Source organism: Bombus affinis, chromosome 9, assembly GCF_024516045.1.
Source record: "Bombus affinis isolate iyBomAffi1 chromosome 9, iyBomAffi1.2, whole genome shotgun sequence".
NCBI lineage: Eukaryota > Metazoa > Arthropoda > Insecta > Hymenoptera > Apidae > Bombus > Bombus affinis.
The window spans coordinates 1,209,958-1,231,129 of NC_066352.1; the positions used below are offsets into that span (position 1 = coordinate 1,209,958).

At 39.6% G+C, this 21,172-nt stretch overlaps 3 protein-coding genes and 1 long non-coding RNA gene across 4 annotated transcripts; all 4 read left to right on the forward strand.

Annotated features, from left to right (window-relative positions):
• Nucleotides 1-186: 186 nt before the first annotated feature.
• Nucleotides 187-2,539, forward strand: LOC126919979 (uncharacterized). The gene is made up of 2 exons (XR_007711851.1): nt 187-1,195; nt 1,421-2,539. It is a non-coding gene; the product is annotated as an uncharacterized LOC126919979 (long non-coding RNA).
• A 1,375-nt stretch (nt 2,540-3,914) lies between these two features.
• LOC126919972 (zinc finger and SCAN domain-containing protein 31-like) lies at nt 3,915-6,137 on the forward strand. The gene is made up of 2 exons (XM_050729762.1): nt 3,915-4,121; nt 5,165-6,137. Exons 1-2 carry the CDS (start codon nt 4,046-4,048, stop codon nt 5,467-5,469), a joined length of 381 nt encoding a protein of 126 aa, XP_050585719.1. The 5' UTR covers nt 3,915-4,045; the 3' UTR covers nt 5,470-6,137.
• A 630-nt stretch (nt 6,138-6,767) lies between these two features.
• On the forward strand, nt 6,768-7,112 carry LOC126920089 (zinc finger and BTB domain-containing protein 16-A-like). Its single transcript, XM_050730017.1, has one exon. The coding sequence runs from the start codon at nt 6,768-6,770 to the stop codon at nt 7,110-7,112; it is 345 nt and encodes a 114-aa protein (XP_050585974.1).
• A 5,388-nt stretch (nt 7,113-12,500) lies between these two features.
• LOC126919970 (uncharacterized) lies at nt 12,501-20,052 on the forward strand. The gene is made up of 2 exons (XM_050729760.1): nt 12,501-13,287; nt 15,272-20,052. The coding sequence occupies exons 1-2, from the start codon at nt 13,180-13,182 to the stop codon at nt 15,563-15,565; spliced, it is 402 nt and encodes a 133-aa protein (XP_050585717.1). The 5' UTR covers nt 12,501-13,179; the 3' UTR covers nt 15,566-20,052.
• The last annotated feature ends 1,120 nt before the right edge of the window (nt 20,053-21,172 follow it).

Genomic DNA, 21,172 nt, shown 5'->3' on the forward strand with positions numbered 1-21,172 from the left:
TTGCAACGTTACATGTGCGGAGAGTGTGGGAAAGGATACTCGTGGATGGCTAATCTCCGCAGGCATCAAAGACTCGAATGCGGGAAATTACCCAAACATCACTGCAGAATATGTCGAAGGGAGTTTTATCGAAGATACGAATTGACAAATCACTACAATACCAAACACACCGCTCCTTAACTTGTCGACGATCCTACGCATTTTTAACCTATCGAGAGCAAATATCATCATCTTCATCGAACGTTCCGCGTTCTTAATCGCATTAAACACTCTATACGTATATGCTACGCTACTTCGCCAAGTTAGTAAGCGAAGGGACAGTGGGCTTTATATTTGAGTAGTCAGTAATATAGTAATATCACTTCCTTTCTCTTTTCACTTAATCCATCTATCTTTTTACACTTTTGCGTAACTTTACTCGATGTGTTTATTCTTGTAATTAGAATGTAATCGACGATTGTAATTTATTTGTACCGTATCAACTAACAGTGCAGTATTGCTATACTAGTGTATAGTATAGATGTAAGAAATCAGTGACATTATTCCGGGCTCCTGATGGAAAAGAGCTTTATAAAGTGGTGGCACAATGTTTGCTTTCGCTCCTTATAAAATGATCTTCTTTATAACCACTAATCTTCTATGTTAATGTAATCTGTCTCCGCTTATGTTTGAGCTTTGCTTTCGCTCGTTCTCATCGATTCGATCAAGCTATATTTCCTCTGCGACGAATTTGATCGATGTCTAATTAGAAACCACGAACGATTTGCTTTTAGGAAAGCTCGTTGAACGTCCTTCGTATCGTACAAAGCAGTTGTCATCGACTAGCAACAAGACGAATAAACTCTGCGTTTCACGCGTTTTGCCGGAGCTTCGCGGAGGTTAGAGAAACTCAAACGAATGTATCAAACGAATGGTTCAAGTACTGCTGTCAAATGTTATGAATGCGTTCTACGTGGGTAGAAATTTGAAACTTTTATTATAGCCTTACTCTAATCGAATCTCGAATAAACATAATCAAGCTACCTGACACGGGCATAGCATATTTTTCAATTTTGTTACGTTCGATCAATAAACACATCTGGCTCCGCAACAACACGTTCTGTCTGCTGTTCTTTCAATGTGGGATAAGGCATGAACGCGACGAATAAGCGAGGAATAAGTAACGAATAAGCGACCTACGGCAAAAAAGAGAAAGGTGTGTTTCGCATCGGTCGAAATCGATTCTACGCCATGCCGTTTGCCGCAATATCGCGGAAACACGATGAAATTAGTATATTTACGTGATTACTGCCACCGAAGCAGTAGTGAAAATTTGTATCTTTTCCGATGCATGTATTGTCCTGTGTTTCGTACGATCAACCGACTAACAATAAAACCCACGTAATTATATTTGCTAACGCGAACCGTTCGTTCTTCGCAGGGAAACGAGCGGACTTGAGCGATTGGTTCGTGAAGCAGGAGAACGAGTACGAGGAGCCGCAGACTCTGTTCGAGTTCGTTGCCAGCAGTTACGATTTGGCGGAACGAAAGAAGGCTGCAAAGAGCGTGATCTGCGAGGAATGCGGCAAAAGCTTCTCGAGGCTCGACAGTCTTCGAAGACACGAGAAGAATTATTGCAGAGTAAAGGGAGACAGAATGTACTGCCGCTTTTGCGGCAAGAAGTTCGCGAAGCCGCTCTCGCTGATCTCTCACGTGAAATCGGCGCATTCGACTCTCTTTTTAAAATCGCAAACATCATAGGAGAAACTCGTGTATGAAAAATACTGAAAGTTTCCTTTAACGAATTGTCACCTTGGTTTTTCTTTCTTTTGGCCGTTTCCCATTTTTGCGATTCGCTTAAAACGAAGTATATAAAATTTATACGTTGATCGTATTACGCGTACGATCTTTCCTATCTTTATCAATCGTTACCACAGTTATGGATTAGCTCGTTATAAAGAAGATTGAGGGGGGAAGAGAAAAGGAAACGACATATACGCTCTGTACCAATTCAACGTTTTCATCTTTTCAAATAAGTGCCACTGTGTTACGTACCTTGTTATACATTCTATATTACACAAACCGTGAAGTCGCGTTACCTTTATAAGTATTTGTTGTTAAAAACATTACATAATATCGTATAGAAAGAGGAAGAAATACAAGACAACTTACATTAAAGAACATGACTATAATAGTCTGGATTTTCATCTATTTAGAAAAAATACTCTTGCATCGCGTTACAGTGGTGCTTATTTTCTATAGAATGGTAAAATTCTATCCTATCGGTGTAAATGGTTGAAAATCCACGGCATCAAATACTCTAATAACCGTCGAAAACAAAGCAATTAGCGTAATATCGCAGTACGATAATTGTAATATTTTGCTTTGTGATATGGTTTTTGTCAGAAAAAATTTCACTTTCATGCGCTATGTACGTGTGTATATGTATATCGACGATGCTGTAAATGTATCACAGTAAATAACCGCGAAATTAAACGCGTCCATGAAGCTAGTGTTTCTTGGTATGTTCGAAATTGAATAAAACGTTTTTCAAACGACACTCTTTAATCTCCGCTCATCTATTCGATGAACTCTCTCTCTCTCTCTCTCCCTCACACACACACTCTCTCTCTCTCTCCCTTTCTCTCTCCCCCTCTCTCTCTCTCTCTCTCTCTCTCCCGCTCGTTTATAGTCGTTTTTCCGATCGCTAACGAAGTTAGTGATATTCGCGTTATAATCAGCGAATAGTCACGTATGTCAAGCTTTTGCTGAAAGGCAAGGTGAATGGAAGGTAATTTGACTATAACGAAACACATGCATGCTTCTCCCTTTTTGAGGAAAACTAGCGCAACAAGGTGCTTGCGATCTCCCATTTATAACGAAGAAATGGTATTCTTTGCAGGTGAGAAGTCGGAGAGCTACTCGGAAAAAGAGCAAGAGGACGACGCCGAGGTTTGTGAGATCTCGTTTCAAGGACAGTTAGCGATGAACTATTTGCTCTGTGACTCGTCCATCTTGAATTCCATGGAATCGAGCGTGCTCCGGAAAAGCGTGAAATCTCATCAACAATTTCGATGCGACGGTTGCGACAGAGCGTACACGCGAATGGACAGTCTTAAACGGCACCAAGCCAAATGCGATGCGTCGTTGGAGAAGCTGCAAGAGGAAGTCGAATGGCTACATCGACAAAAGTTTTATTGCAATCAGTGCGGCAAAGGTTACAAAAGATTGGACACGTTGAGGAGGCATCAGAGACTCGTTTGCGGTGACAAAGACAACGCGTCTACAGCTACCGATAAACCGACCGTTTAATAAAAAAAAAGCGTGCAGACAATTTTCTTCTGACTTTGAGACTACTCGGAACCTTTGTCGTTTCGTGATTGTTCATTTCTGATGGCACGAGAGAATGTGAATTTTCTCCATTTCAAATGGAATTTTAAGTTATCGAAAGAAACTGTCGAATCGCATTTGATCGATGCATTTCCTTGTTTGTTTTCTTTTTTTCTCGTTCTTTCTGTTTTCTCAACACGAGAAAGAGAAATGTTTTTCACGACTTTGTTCAATTAACATTCTGCGAAACTTATACGACCTAACGGAAATGTTCACGCTTGTTTATTTCCATGCAATTTGTATTTGTATCTATATTTATGCGTCAATTAAACATAGAACAAACACTGGAAACATTCGAAATTATATTACATTGCCTTTAGTTTACATGATTCGCAATAATTATCGCGCATGAAACGTGATCGCTGCCACTGAACGTTTTTCCCGCAGGTATCGAAGATACGAGAGATTACAGCGCGTTATGGGCGCTGAAGAGAAAGGCTCGTAACATCGGAGAAGACGAGGAACCTTCGTACTTCCTTAACAAATCGTACATCTCGGAAATCGGAGGATCGACGACTCTCGCGAGCGGTATGGATCCACGTTACGAATCCAACTCTTGCGTCATTGCTCCGTTCGTGTGCCTTCATTGTGGAAAAAGATACAAATGGCAGGATAGCTTGAGGAGACATCAGAGAGTCGACTGTGGGAACAAGGAGAAGAAATTTTCCTGTCATCTATGCAACAAAAAGTTCAAGTACCGATACGAACTACGGAATCACGTCGATGCTTACCACGATCTATAAATCCGCCAGGTGCTAAGTTTCTCTTTTTCCATTCGAATCTTTTCCATCGAGCGATTTGACCAGCAGCCAAATATATCGCGCGTGTCTATAAACATTTTTATATTGCCGATAATGTTTTCATTTGATGTCTGCCACGTTACATGGAACTTGATAAAGTTATTCGACTGACACATGGTTACACACACAACTATATGTGCGCGCGAACCACAGTAATTTAACGTGTACTATAACGACCGTCGATAAATCACACGCATCTGATGCGAACGTTCTTTTCAACTATTTAGAAAAATTCGTCGCAAAGTTACGTCGGATAAAGCTTATCGAATAATCGTTAATTACTAAATTCTGAAGTTGACGCCTGTTGGTGTTTGTAAACGGGAAAATATAAATGGCTTGTCATGTAGATTTACGCAACGGAGGGAGTAGACTCGTTCGTACACTTGCCGCTTTTCAAGTCTCGCAATGGGAGTATATCGGTGTCTGTATGAGAACACAAGTAGAGAGTAGCGACTTAAGAAAATCATCAGTCTGTGTAATATTGTAGCCGCGAACTCTATGAATCGAATTTCATAATCGCAAACCACAACGAAGAAATCGGTTTTTGGAATTCTTTCCGTTCTTTCTACCTGTTTTCCATTTGAATGCTTCCTCTTCGAATGATCGATCGATGATTATTGTACCTACGTGCGATCTGTTGCATTTTATTTTCGTTTAATAAAGTTGTTTCAATGTTTTATCTTATGTTATTGCTCCTGTTCAACGCTTCGTTCAGTACAGAATATCTTAAGCGGCATTTTAACGAACCGATTGTAAAATCGACGAAAAATTATAGAATCGCGTCGTTCAGCTATCGTACTTGCACCAGGCGTATCGATCGATATCGTTTGACATTTCCGTAGCGTCTAGTATTATCGATATGATTGATCGTAAGAACTTTTAACAGGTTGAAAAAGTGCTCGATTTACGCTTCTAAGATTCTTTCACTATTATTCACTCTCGTGTAACAATTCGGCAATGCTGTCTAAACGGTTTATTTGTTTCTTGAATTTCAGATGGCTACTTCTCGTTGCAACTGCCATACGGTTTGCCATCGGGATTTCAACCTTACGCGGCCAGCGTGAATTTACCGCAAAAAGATGAAATGAAATATTTGCGCAATGATGGCAACTTGATGAATATTTGTTTCGGTTGTGGCAAGAGGTACAAGTGGAGAGACAGTTTATTAAGGCATCAGAGGGTTGAGTGTGGTAACAAAGAGAAAAAGTTTTCTTGCAAATTGTGTCCGAAAAAGTTCTATCACCAGTACAAGTTAAACGAACATTATCAGGGGCGACACAAGATACCCAAGCCCCATTAAACTGCATAAACTTTAGCGATCTTTGTTTCACGAATGATTTTTAGAATATTTTTATATCGATATTTTAACCGGCGAAACAAAAATGTTCCTCGAGAATATACTATTACGAAAATACTCGATGCGATTCTCAAATTGTCTTTTTATATCGACAGAGATAGTATCTCAAGCCGATGAAGATATGTTAATCGCAACAAGACTGCTTTAGAATACGTTTGTTGTACCGCTTTAAAAATATTATTTCTCTTATCGCCGGTTTCTTTCGCAGACATAGATCGATCAGATCTCGTCGACTAAAACTGAACTAAGTCATAATCGGTTTCTACTTAATAGCGTGTAAGTACGTAACGATAAATTCCTATACCTGAACGTATAAATACTAGGAAGCCGTGATAAGAATGAATAAATATGGAGAATTACAATTGTCATTATATTCTTTAATGACATCGATACCATCTTAATCGATTTCAAGTATAACAATGCCAATAAATCGCAAGTTGCTGTTCCTCTCTTTCCTATCGGCCTGTTGTCGTCGAATCGCTTGTTCAACGTTGTATCCGAACCGGCGACCATGCTCTCCGTTTTGTGAAATAAACTGAATTAGAAAGAAGAAAAGAGAAAGGTGGAAAATCTCGGTGAAGTTTATAAATGTTGCAAGTAAAGTGTGGCTGCTTGTATAAAAACTTAACGTGCTACTTAATCATAACACGAAGCCTTGTTTGCGGTGAACCTAAACCTCGTATATGTGTCTGTGTCAATTGCCAGAAAAATCAACTTCATATTCGTAACTAATTTTATGAGACGGGTTTTACATTTGCTTAATAACACGCGCCATTGAAAACGTCAGGAAACGTAACAGAATCTTGAAGATAAGCCGCGTTCGACGATATTTGGACATCAAACAGTAATACAAGGGCGTAAGCGATCTCGATATCTCGTTGAATCTCCATGTCTAAATAGCACTTGGAACGCGTCTTACGTTCAGGAATTTCGAAAATTTGATCGCAGACTCGATAACTGGAAACGAAAGGATAGAGCTGGTGATTTAAAGCCGCAGGTAATCGTTTTCACGGTGATCGGTTAAACGTACCACGATTCGTGCTTTGCGTGTAAATCCACTTTCGCGTAATTCACGTTTCATCTCTTTCGAACGACTATCGATGTAAGAGAATCGTCGACGAAACGAATAGCGGACAACGCGGAACGATATTGATTCTGTTGTCTATTTTCTAGAACGCAAGTACTCACCAAGTGCAGCGATCGAATGGTATTATCGATACCAGAGCTTGTATCTTCGTCTGATGGCGGAAAGTCAAGCGACGGAGGAGCCAGGTTCCGACGGTAACGAGTATTCCAGCAAGATACAGCGTTCTGGAAATTGCCTAAACGACGTTGTTGCGTCGGGGAAGATGTCGGAGAATGGATTAGACGAACCATCGTTGGGAGGAAATCACGCGAATGTTCGCGATACTTCCAGCTACTCTTGCTCGCGTTGTGGAAACGCTTACACGAGGCCTCACTCCTTGAACAGGCATATTAGATTCGAGTGTGGTGTCGAGCCGCAATTCGAGTGTCCCATATGTCACAAGAAGTCGAAACACAAGCACAACTTGCTTCTGCATATGAGAACTCATCAGAAACCTTAAGTACATTTCCATTAATCAGTTTACAGAAACGTTAAATATCTATAGCTTGAATTCAACGGTGATCTCGAAGGTTACTCGTCATTGTGTTAATAGTAGACTGACAAGAGTAGACTGACTTGTTGCCATTTTTCTGTTGAATTCCATCAAATTATAATATGTCCACTACGTGGTAAACGTAGTAAGTACAGGACAATATAGTAAAGAGTAAACGAGACAAAGATGAAACATAGGTAAGATGAGTCGAAATGAAATCAATGAACCCTTGTTGTATATATACTTATATATACGCATATATATGTATATATAAAATATATTAAAGGAAACAAGGGAGAAGTTTGTTCGAGTATACACGCATGTACTTACATACATAGATAACTATGGGCATCGATGAATACTCACAATTGTACGATAAAGAAAATAAATATTTTGTATTTACGAAAAGTTATCGTATCTCTGATCGATTAATTATCGATCTCTTGTTACATGTGTTATTACGTCATTAATTTTCGTATCATGAAAATGAATAGCAGACCGTGAAGATTTCGTCGTTCCAAATGTTCATTCAATAAACGTTAACATCGTTGAGAAACCGTGTGTAATAGTCAAACAAACGGATGTATTCCACGGTGAAATTGTTCTTCCATAGAAATGTTGATAGTTGCATGCGAGAACTGTTCTTTGCGATTGATCGTGAATATCGTTTATAACGAACGTACAGGTAATTTTGCGCGAGTGTGCAATCATCTTCGCACGATTATCTAAATTTCGTTGCGATCGAGAGGAAAGGAACACGTTTATTTTGCCATAGCATGGCTCGATGTAAGATCCTCGAATTCGTTGTATTCTTTCCCGACATTAATATTATTTTGCCGTAAAACGCTTGTTTCTCTACTTCCGCCACGTCTTGCCAATCGTTGTATCAAATGCGTGACAAACGTTTCATCGTGTGCTTAACAAAATGTTGCAGTTTGGAAGATGCTGAAGGATTTGGAAGATGGGCCACCGTTTTTGTGTCCGAAATGCGGTCGTACTTATTCCCACAAGTGCAACCTAACCAGGCATTTACGGCTGGAATGCGGCGTTGGGCCAAGATTTCAATGCGCCTGGTGTAAGAAGCGATTCAAGCATCGACATCACCTGCGGGATCATCAAAGAATCCACCTCTATTCCAATTGCACGTTTGAATTGCGAAATTGAAATAGTACTCTCCCTATATCTATACGCTTGCTTGTTTTTTTTTTTTTTTTTTTATATATTTCACGCGATAGTCTAATTATTCGATTATTTATTTATTTATTTATTTGTATCGGCTTGGCAATTAAGTGATTGCGGATTTTGCCATTAGATGATATTAACAAAGTCCGCAATCACTTGGTTGCCAACCCGATATATCGTTTATTTATCTGTTTTGTTTATGAAATCGTCCATTCGTTTGTTCGACTATTTGTTAGTTTAAAGGAGACATATCGTTGTAATATTTTTATTCGAATCGTTTGAGATATTTTTCCAAGGTGCAACATGTACAAGTTACCTAAATGCAATATTTTCTCGTTAAAGATATATTTTCTCGTTTTCTAATTAAAGCATGGTGTACCGTTATTTTGTAAGTTCCGCCGTGCAATGCTACTTGTAATTGTTTTACGCCTCATTGAGATCGCAATATTCCGGAGGAAAAGAAGAAGAATCATTTCGTAAAATTATTAATTAACCCTTTGCACTCCTGTGTCGAGTGCGACTCGATATCAGTTTTTATCTCAGGAGCTCCTTTGTCGCGTCCCACTCGACATTCTTTCGTGTCCACATATTTTCATGAAACGTGAGAAAGAAAAGCAGGTTTGCATCCTGGACATTCTTTCGAGATATATCATACGCTTAAAAATTACGAAATACAGCGATAGTGCGAATAAAAGTGGTATCCCTTTGAGTGCTGTGGGCGCATATAGGTGTCTGGCGAAAGCTATCGTTGTGGACTAAGGACATATATATGCGTTTTCTGTAAGTGCCCGGCATGGACTAAGCACGCATGTATGGGTTTTCCAATTTTTCCGAACACCTACGCAGAAGTAATACTATTACGTTTGTGTGAAATAAATATAAATGCATTCCTTACGGCAGTAAACAAATGCCAATAGTGGCTCGTTATTGTCGAAGCAGTTACCACTTGTAAGAAAACTCCACATCTGGTTTTTTTAGTTTTCTCAAGCACCGAATTTTTCACGCGCAACTAAATTATTAACTTGTGTTATATTTACTAAATTTAGTTTTCTAGTTTATTGTTTTCTAGTTTATTACCCAAATTCTAGTTAACTGTAAATTTCGATGTTTATAATAAATAATTAAGAATAACTAAAAAATAACGCTCTTGAATCGTTTAATCTCGCGCAAAAGAATTACTATAACTTATTACGATTTGCGCTTTGAATAGTCGATCGACAGAGTTCGGTCTAAGGAAAAAGTATTCCGTCCACAGCGATCGTCAGCGCTAGACGCGCGCCGTCCGTACGGACGGCATAGGCCGCGAGTATTCAGCACTCGAAGGATTAAGTGAATTTGTTTCTTCCTTCGTTTATTTAAATTGTCGTATTTTTTAATTAAAGTAAATTTCAAAGAAAACGCTTAAAAGCGTTGGCAATTGCTGCTAACGAAATTGAAATAAAATTCGCGGTGCAAAGGGTTAAAGGTACACGGGGCATTTAACAGAAATAAGGAAACCGAGAAACAGAACGGTATCCATCGGTATGATTCGAGAATAAAATATGACATTCATTTCTCACGGTAAATTATTAAGGAAATAATGCCATTTAAAAGAGTGTTCAATACGGAAATATATTATTTTTATGCGCATCGTGTATATAAATAGCTCAAGTACTTAAACCAACAATTACTTAGAATCATCCGACATGGCATTAAACGATTGGATATTCGAAAATTATCCTGTTAAATATTCAACGGTATCTAAGAAACGCAAAGTTATTTATTCAAAGTTACAGTACTTTCGATGTTTGTGATCGGTGTGATTGTCAAGTCTGTGCCAAAAAAGAGATATTAATATAGTATTTGCTAGCGTGTAAGTCGTAATTGTACACTAAACGTAGACGAGATAAATATATTTGCACAGAGAGAGACTGGAATGTTAGGCGTATAGAGGAAGAGCCAGGTGGCCCTAAACGAATCCGTCTCAAGTTTTTGTAATTTGGTGCTTCTTGCGTATTAGCTTATAGATCACCGAACTGTGCGAACGGGAAGGTGTTTCGGAAAACAATTGCAAATACCTCTTAACCGTGCCAAAGATACGCCCCCTAGTTATTATGTTTTATGAAAGATCCACGGGAAACGACAGAAGATGGTATTTCTTGATATCACTGTCGTTAAATGATAAGATAATATTCGAAAATGTATTTTCATTGAAAGAAAAGAATGTAGCGATTTTACGGAGTAACGATATTGCGATCGTGCGATATAATAAAGTATCACTTAGCCACGTCGAAGAAGTATAGCGTTGAAAAGAAAAGTTTGTAACAGTTTGACGATTAAAGCGATTATAACACGCCGTACGAAACGTATCTGTTGGTAAACGCTTCTTTTATAATACGCGTATGAAGGAAAGAAGAAAACATAACTATTTTATCGTAATATGATAATATAGAATTTGCTTACTTTCTGAGTACCGAGTGAGAAAACGATGCAATTTGCCTGAGAGCTTCCGAAGATCTGATCGCGGCGATACTAACACTACAAGGTTACACGAGTCCTCAAAGTATCTATTCGCGAAAGTTTTCTTGATGATATTACTTGAATGAATTTCCAAGGAATAATAAAAAAAACAGTGTTTAGTATCGTTGTAACAGTATCGACGATTATGTTGAAACTAACAATAAGCCAGGTCTTACAGTTCCTTTATTGTCCGATGTACGAACACGAAGCTACGTACTATCTACTTATAGTTAAGGAAAGAAGAAGAATTTACGAAATGTTAGAACAAAGACAGTCCTGTTGTCTTTTATAGAGGCAAACGGAAGCAACATAGTTATCGAATATATCGCGTACCTATACTTTCTTTCGGTCACTCGACAACAGCACGAAACAAACGAATTGCGTTTATTTAAACCAAGATCCCTGTACCTTTGCGAACGAAATAAATTTACTTTTTACAAAAATGACGATGCATGATCATTTTACGCCTCTGTATTATTTATAACTGTTGGAGTCATCGTAGTTTCAAAAATGTAGAAATTCAAGTCGTTACGTAACAAGTTAGACCAAATTGCTGACAAACGAGATCGCGTTTGCAAATTATTGACTGTATATGCGATATCTAGATATACCATATTTCTATTGTTACAATTTATATTTTCTTTATTCTATTGTTTTTTAGTTCAATAAAAGTTCGCAATCACGTAAATAATGCTAAACATTGGAAAAGCTTGTATTGTATTGTAACACATATATAATACTCTTGCGATAAGTTACCATTATTTTTACTGTTACGTCTAGTGACCGACGGATGATACGATACCGACCGTAGATACGTGCGCTCGATACCAACAGTTGATCGAGATATAAAACGTATTTCTCTCAATTTTACATGCAATTTACCAGCGTAAAATACGTTTTTCTGATTTGATCGGATGGTACGTTTGTCATGTATCATCGCGCATCGATCGATCGGTAAAAAAATGATCGCAAATTAGGTAGAATTGGTTTTCTAATATATATCTATCGCGTACCGCGCAATTTATTTTAATATTGCATCACTATGCGCCAGCCAATTATTAGCGTTCAACGATTATTAGCGGTTTGTTGTACGTCATTTCGCTACTAGGATGAAATTACGTCTCAAGGTTTCCGAGCGCCAGCGTCAGCGCCAGCGCTAATGGCCAGTAGTATTCCGTATCGAATGAAAAGTTTCGAAGGATATAACAGGTCAGAAATAGAAGCTGGCAATTCCTAATTATATCGCGAAAGAGAAACGGATCGCAATGGATGAACGTGCATCGCACGTGTACTTACGTATTTGGTATCTGCGTTTGAACGCGATGCAATTTGCCATAAGGCGACCTTGAGAGAGCGGAAGAAAACAGATTTTTGCAGGAAGAAGCGAAAGGGTCGAGGACAGGCCAGAGAGGAAGCTGGGTGCTCGTTAGGTCGAAGCGAATCCTTTTCGGAGGGAAGGAGACATTCCTACGCGTTGACGTAGATATATATCGGGATCGGGGCAACGTATACGTGCGATCCAGCAGGAACCCCTGCCAGAAAATCAATCCGGGACGTCATGCTGCCGTGTGTATCAACATTGGAAAATCAATGGTAACCCGTGACGTAGGAGTCCCGCCTCAGAATGGACCAATAGGGTCGGCCGGTGATCCCCACCGTGGCAACCTTTTACACCTACCTACACGAGCAGCAGCGTGCTCATTCCGTAGCAGACTACCGCATCGACCGGACGCGCGTGATCGAGAACGTTGTTGAAAAGGCAGCACGCCGAACTACCATAAAAAACGACCAGCTATCCGTGAAAGCGTACGACGTGTATGCAGTTTTCCAGTCGAAACAGTAGCAACAGCGATTGGGAGGATCAGTTGGCAGCGGTACCAGCAACCACAACAACCTCAGTGACGAGTCATTGTTGTCGTCGACGACGGCGTCTATTTGCTCTATCGAAGTCAGAGAATCTGATCGAAACGAACACTGCGCGAATTTCGCATCGACTCGATTTCCAGACGAAAAACCTAAACGAAAAAGCGGATTCGAATCGCGACAAACGTTTCGTGAACAGAACGAACAAATTTGCACACGCGTTCCGAAAACTGACTCGTCAATTCCCGCTACAAAGAGAAATTGTCTCGTCGATCTGGTGAAGGGAGAGCACGCAGTGGTTCAACGGAATCTCTTGGAAAAACTATCGACGTTTAGCGACGCCAGGAACCGTCTGGTTTGAACTTTCCAGAAAAACGGAGCGAGAAAGACGACGGCTAGGTATAGTGCTAGGTGAAAGAAAAGGAAGGCAACTTGCCGCGGAATAGAAAGAAAGAGAGTGTGTGCTCGGTCACGAGTGCCGGCTATCGAGATGGCGTTTATGATGCCCGTTATGAAAAACGAGTGGGACATTTACAAGACCAACCGCAGTCGTCGATCTTCCGAGTGTTCCAATCCTCAGGCCTGTCGCAGTAGAAAGGTGAGTGGTTTATTTGTTACAAATCCGCCTGAAACCGAACCTACAGAATCGAAACGAACGGACAGAGTTCGTTCGTGCGCGTTCCGGTAACTCGAAGTTGGCGCGAAATTTTGTTCGCACGATGTGTATTTGATTTTCCATATCGTTACGGTAAGTTTCGAGCATTCGTTGCGTTTTTTGGTTTGCGAAAAAAAATTTCCGTCAGATAGCGATATCGCGTGGAAACGATATTCAAAGACTCGAGAATATCGTTGTTAACTCAAGCACGTTGTTGACGCGTGCCGTATCCGAAATGCATTTCATAGATCGCACGAATTTCGATCACGAATATTTCTCAAGCGTGTCATATAGATACGTAAATACGTACAGCGGCGGTCGGAAATAATTTCACGGTCAGGCAGCGAATGGTCGATTACGCGCGACGAAAGTGACTCGACGACGGATACGAAACATTCCGGCGTTTATTGTGGCACATACGTACTTCGTGCGCGAGGTAGTCGGATTGTCGGCATTCTGGTAATGCTGACGAAGAAAACAGAACTTTTTCGCGAAGAAATAGTTCTTTTCGCGCGTTCGCGACGCGACGTTCGTAGGCACATCTTTGCTACGGCGTGATACATGATTGCGCAACGTTTGTTCCTAATTTCGTAACGCATCGCGTGCGATAATCTTTCCGATAGTATCGCTTTGATCGCATCGCGAAATCATAACTCGATCTATCATCGATAAGGCTATTTAGCTATACTTCCGGCGTCAAAGGCGAAATTCTTCTCACGTTTCATCGCCGGTCTTATCTTTATCGCTTTATATCCTTCCAAATTTTACACCATCGATTAACGTTCCTTCGAGCCAAATCTTTTCGTTTAAAAACGCATTCGTGTTTCGCCGATACGTGTCGTTTTGAATCGCGGCGATATCGTCGTAGTCGTTGTGGTCGGGCAAAGTTCGAGAAATATAAGCGTGAGACCTTGCTATAAATCGCATGGGGCTGTGAACGCGTTAACCGATAATTACGTGTGTATGTATGTTGGACTCGATGGAGCATTTAGCCGAGTTTCAACGACCCGTGTTAACTTTCGACTTACACGACATTGTAGTGAATTTCGTAAAGCTTTCGAAATATTCGAATCAACGAAACTCGGCTGGCCATCTGTCGGCGTTTTTGCGGTATAGCATGGACCGTTTGATCGGATGCTAATTCGTATCGGTCGTAGAGCCACGCGCGAACCCAAGAATCGAGCCAGTTACTCTCGTGATAAGAAATTACGTAATCGCGCGTAACCGAAGTACGTGAATCTGCGGCGAGAAATTCGTCGTGTCCGAGGTTGTGGCGCACGTGCGCACGTGCAACATCGATTACTCGATGCGGCGTGCTTGATTGCGAACCACTGTTCCATCGTAACGTTGCATCGAGGGCATTCGGCCTTGTCTGCAACGCAATGCAACGCTAAATTCGCTTCGCGAAGTACACGGCAGAAACAATACGTCGATCGTTTGCCGTGTTATATCCAGTATGGGCGACGATCGGTACGCGTTGCCTCTACGATTCTATCTACATGCCGAAATATCTACTTGCGCTTACCCTTATTCCTACCGATATCGTCGACTCCTCGTGCCTGCTCTTCGAGTTTCTCGGTCTAGTTTTCATCCTCGAACTTTTCAAACGCGAGATTATCAGCGAGGACTTTCCATCAGGAAACATGCGCTTTCGAGAAGATTACTGGCTAAATTTCTCCGTTGTTTTTGTTTCGGAAAATTCGAAAGCGCATACGCGTAGCGTGAAATTGCAAAGTATAGCGTAGAATATAAGAATCTTGTGAACCGAGTCGACCGCAGAAGATAGGACCAGATAGAAAGTGAAAGTAGCAGGTATGCAATGGAGTTGGCGCGCGTTTCGAATCAATATCATCCGATCGATAGGTTTTTAACGATTTCCGTGAGAACTAAGAGTAAAGAATTAAGAAACGATTCGTTTTGTTCGCAGGTTTCGGAATGTTCAAAATCCGAGGGTCCATCGTTGTCTACCTCGCCAGGGTCAGACTTTCTGACATCGCCGGCTCACCGTTCCGTGCCCCTTACTTCCCGGCATTTCTCGAGAACGTCCTCGAGGGCGTCTCAAAGCTCGTTGCAAAGTCCGAGCAAGAGTACCGGTTCGTCTCCGCCGAAAACCGGCAGCTCTAATTCTCTGAACAAGTTCCACAATCGGCTGGTGGACAAGTTGAAAAGGTCTTTGAAAAAGGCTGACGATACCGCTGAAGATCAGCGAAACTTGTCGTGAAACAGTCAGGCGGTTTTGGGCCGGCCACCGATTTCCGGCTCGAAACCGATCGAGATCCGACGTACCTCTGCACCCGTTACCACGTCCGCAACGATCCACGAGGGGGTGGTACGATCCTGTCCGGATCCGCCGCCTTCGGCGTGGTAAAACAGCACGACAACAACAAAAGTGACAACGACAGCAACGGGAATAGAATCGGACGAGCCGTAAGAAGAAAAAGTTTCCCGCGATTCGATTGCCAGCGACGACGATGATGATCGATTCTTGGAACAGTGGCATCTAATAAGAAGGAGCGAAGGACCACAAGCACCGGGAACGAGCAACAAGAAGGATCCAGTGAAAGAGGTACATAATCACAATGGAATTCGTCGTTATCTACGTTATCTACGTTGGCGCGTACGTTGGACTGCGTTTATTTCGCATTCATTTCGCGTTCATTTCGCGTTCGTTTCGTACGCGTATAATTGCATAGTTCGTGGCCAGTCGGGGTCGGTATAGGATCTTAATGTCCAGACCTAAAAGCTAGTTCCTTCATTGTACATATATTATTGCGCGTATAAAATCTCAGAAACAGCTCAAGCGTTACACGATCTTCGCTTCTTACTAAAATGGTCAAAATTGTTTCACGCTCTGTTCCTTTTCTCTCTCTCTCTCTCTCTCTCTCTCTTTCTTTCTTTCTCCTTTCTCTATTTTCTTTCTTTCTCTTTTTGTCTTCCTCTCTTTCTATTAAAGACGTAGCTAAAACAAAGTTGTATTTCGTTCGAGCTTCTTCCTACTTCTTTGGAATTTATTTACAAGATTCTTACTTTCTTTTTGTCATTCGTGTAACGTCTAGCCAATCAAATGGTAACTGTGGTAAATATGTTTTTAAAATATTAGGGCAAGCAGAAAAATGGGGTGACTATGACGTGGCGTAAGTCGCGTCCGAGTCAAAGGAGTTCCCGTAGAGGTTCTCGCATACGACAACCGGAAACGCTTGTTTTCATCGTTAAGATTACTTGCTGCCTCCAAAGGGAATGTGCGTGCGTATATGCGAAAACTGCGAAAGGGTATACGAATGCGCATTATATACACGTACAATATAGGTGAGCTAGTGAGAGAACGGAGCCTAAGAAAAGACTTACTTATTTTAATCGTATATGTGTATATACACGTATATACACTATCGTTCGAGCGACATTAACTGTACTTATATGCGTAAATATTTATTTGACGCTTTCGTTAAACTTCGTCTCGCATAAAATTTAACAAACACGCGACCAAATACTTTGTCTTCGAAACGATGCACGAATATACTTTTTTTTTTATTTTATTTATAAAACGTTGGTCCCGCATGGAAAATTGCTTATTTCAAACTTTCTTCCCGATCGATCCGTTTCTGATTTTTTGAGATTGATCTCCCTTTGGTATCGTTTCGAGGTAAACGTATTTGCAATACATACGAGACTTATTTGCTAGTTTATATCGCAAAAAGGATACATTTTTTAAAGAATCCTCGCAGTATGTATCGAAGTGTATCATAGCGGTTTTCCTTTGTCCCGCGCCCGAGGTACTGGATTTTGCTGTTTTGATTAGTCGTTACGAAGCGTTTGTTAAATTTCTTTATAGTATAATGATATATTAGTTGCGTCGAGATAAATGGTCAAGCCTGTTACTTGTTATATGTTGAATAATCTGTTTGATGAATAATCCTGGAATAGAGAAACGAAAGTATCCTCGAAAATTGGACGCAGAACGACGTCTCTCCAAGACATCGAATGAAATCGTAGAGATACTTTTATGTGCAATTCTACAAATACTAATTATCTAAATTAGATAATTTCTTGATTATCCGAATTCACGTTTTTTCCTATCCTTCTTCTCTTTACCTTTGCTTTTATTCGATCGTCTCATACACGATGGACGGTATTGAAAACCAAAGAACGGTACGATTGAAACGTCCTGCTGTTTCTTAAAAAAAATTAAAGTTCATACAGAACTTTAACGACGATATAATTCGAGCAAAGTTACAGCAACGTATCGTTCCGTTTCATAATGATTGAACAGTATTTAATTGCGTGTAAGATAAACAGAAGTTTGTTTTTTATATGTGTAATACGGTGACATCGTCTGCGTCCATCTATATATTACCGCAATTTTCAATTTTTCGAATAAGATGATCACGCGCTTTCCTTATCGTTTTGCGAAATTACGAAGTGGGAGCAATTATATGATACCGCGTGTAACTCTGTGATACCGTAAGCTATAAGGTAGAATTATTTTGCAACAATCATATAAAAGAAAAAGAAAAAAAATAAAAAAATGGAGGTAGAAGTTGGGGAAATGTTATTGTTACTACGAAAATTCGTACGAACGCTTCGATTCTCCGTCAATCAATGCGCGTCCTTTGATAGCAACAGCGACGAGTTCTTTCCTCGTTCCATAACGATGTTGATTCGAACGAGAACAAGGGGTCAAACGATTTTTCCTTAATTTTCGATCGAACATGTTTTCGGGATTTATTTATTTTCTAAATAGATATCGTTCAACGTTAAATTCTAAAAGATTATCAAATTTGATGTGAGAAGCACGTCGCCTAATTTTCAAGACGATTGTCCGACAGTTTTTCTTTGTATCCCTTTGTTTTCTTTTCTTTTTTCCTTTTTCGTTCCTTTTTCTTTTCAGTGAAAATGCGGGGTGAACGAGGAAAGAAAGAACGAACGAAGGAAAAGACCAGATCCGATAAGAATGAAAGGACTAATTCAGAAAAATTGCCGTTATATGTAAGACTGCTTTAGAGAACAGAAAAACAATAGAATTACCGATCTGATGGTAAAACGTGGTGCTTGACGAAGTGTTGGGACGCGCGAAGGATCGAGAACGTTGCACGAACCTTGGCGAAATTTCGTTCCATCATTTCGTTGATTGATTTGTACTGATTAGGAACAATGGTGTTATTAGAATTTAGAGATTGACGAGATAATACGATCTATTTATTACGGCGGCCTCGGACCGCGGAGTAAACGTGGATTGGATGCTTTGACCTCCCATCTTTTTGTATATAATATTTTTCGCGTTAATTCGAAATATTTACATAACATTTGTTACTTTTCAATTCGATTTATAAAACACTTAGCTGTACGTATCTCATAGTTTATCCGTTTCAGCTCGATCCACTTTCATTCTACGGTCACAATGTTCGCGCAACTATAAAGCTATATGAATATATACAAATATATTTATATATATTTGAATATGTACATACGTATACATCGACACACGCACACGCGCTTGTTGCGCGCCTGTTGTGTGCATATATACATATACATTATTCGACAATTTGACTATTTTTTGTATAACTATTGCAACTGCGTTATGGTTATTCGTTATACCTCACTCGGGACATTTTGAGCTGATTTTTAGCGCGTGGCTGAGGAGATGGGAGTACGAGTCATGGGAAAACGGTCGCGAACAATTTCATACGAAAGTACAAATTGATAGTTTCGGCTTGGATCGAGCGATAGAATCGAACGTAAATATCAGAAACTAATTTCTATCGCGTTTAGGGATATGCGTGGTGAGCTTTATGTTGAAACGTATAGGTACTTTGCGTACCTATTACGCATCTTTTACGTATTTACTAACGTATACTTTACGTATAATAAAACGGCCTGAAGAACGCTTTTGTATTATAAGTAGAATATGCTCGCCGTTTCATATTTTGTCTAATATTTTTGCATTGTAGAAGCAGAATTGTCGCTTTCGCGATTCAAAACGACATTATTCGTCGGTATACATAGTATCGTTGATCCCTCAATGACTTTCTCCTCAACCATGACGATTGAATGTCACTGCCAAAATCCCCAGGATCGCATAAAAATATAGCATCTATATACATACATGATAGACTTGACGAGCGGCTGTTGCTTTTTCCGCGGCAACCTGTTCGTTTTCTGCCACCACAAACCTCTATCATTCTCTCGCTATTTTTCGATCTTATGTTGTGTATTTATTTTTTTTTTCTTTTTATAAAATAGCAGCTTTTGTTATTGAAAAGCCCGTAACGCTCGTTCTTCAACGTAACTTCATCAAGAATGAAATGTCGGGTACATCATCGAGCTTCTTAATTTCTCAAAATTTAAAGATTGAAAAAACAAGAAATAACAAAATATACGATACTAAGCGAACATTTGAAATTTTTTGTCAAAACCTGTTATCAATCTTTTTTCTTTTTCTTTTCCTATTTTCCTTTTCTGGACGTATGTACGTACATGGACGTACAAAATGGAAAAGAAAGCGAAACGACGGGTGCACATTCCATGAATATAATTATACATGTATAAAATAACGAGTCCGTTAGCGTTTGTTAAGACATTCGAGTAAGATATTACAGGCGAACATTCAAGATGAATAATATATCTAAAGTTTGAAAGCTTACAATAGACTCGGTTCATCATTATCATATATCGTGATTTTTATGTCATGTTCAATAAATGAGTTTCAAAGTATTAATAGAGTATTTCTTAATTTCCTAAAGTATTTTTTCAAAGGAAAACCTGTGACAGCGAAAGTTCCCACAGCTTCTTAGGATGCTCGCGTAATTTTTTCGTATTGAGTCACGCAACAATTTCAATATGACGACAATTAGTTGCTTAATACGACGACGATGACACGTGCAAAATAGTATTTGATATTCGAGTTACGAATGAGCAATCGTTATGACTCATGATTATATAGAATTTTTCAAGTATGATTTACCAATATTATCGATAAGAATAGAAACGATCGCATAGATACGATCGACGAACGACAGACCGATCGTATCAGGCATCGGGCATTCAATCTGAAAAATATGGCAGATATAAGGACGATATCAAGTTCGAAGATTGATTTGTCAAACTTGTCAAAACCTAATTTGCAATCAAAGTCTTGTCGTTGCACGATTTTCAGCATCGAAGATAAGGTAAGCTAAACGTATAATCGAGGAAAATTTGGAACACGGAATTGTCGACGTAACCGCCTGTTGCAAATGTCACCTATAGGCAGAAGTATGTATATTGTGAAATAAATCGTTCGTTCTCAAGAAATCATAAGTATAAATTCGTATTACCGGTTGGTATTTAAATGCATTGTGTTGGTAAACTGATCGATATATCGTCTTAACTGAAATAGTACCAAAAGGACGTTCTTAGAGTTCGTTATACCTTAAATAGAATTACCTTTGCCGTATCTATAACACATTTACATAAACGTCGCGTGAGCACGTGGATTTTTCGATTGCAATCGACCTCTACACTAAGTTTTTTCGTTTATGCGGCTATTAATATCGTTAATGATGGCATAACTATGTACATACTTCGTTCGTTTGAACGTCTAATTTGAATGCACAAAAAGGCAGCAGTCAGATCGTTAAATAGATATACTTGGAGTTCTTAAAAATAAAATAAAATAACTAAAATGATATTTTGCGTTAAAATAACACAGTGTGAATGTAACTGAATCGTACACGAGCCGTTTGTAAGAATACTTTGCCTGCAGATCTTCCACGAGTTTCTTTTGATAATTGCGGCAAACTCGTTCTTTTCGTGATATTATTTGGAAAAGCCTAAAGGAAATAGTCGTATTTTT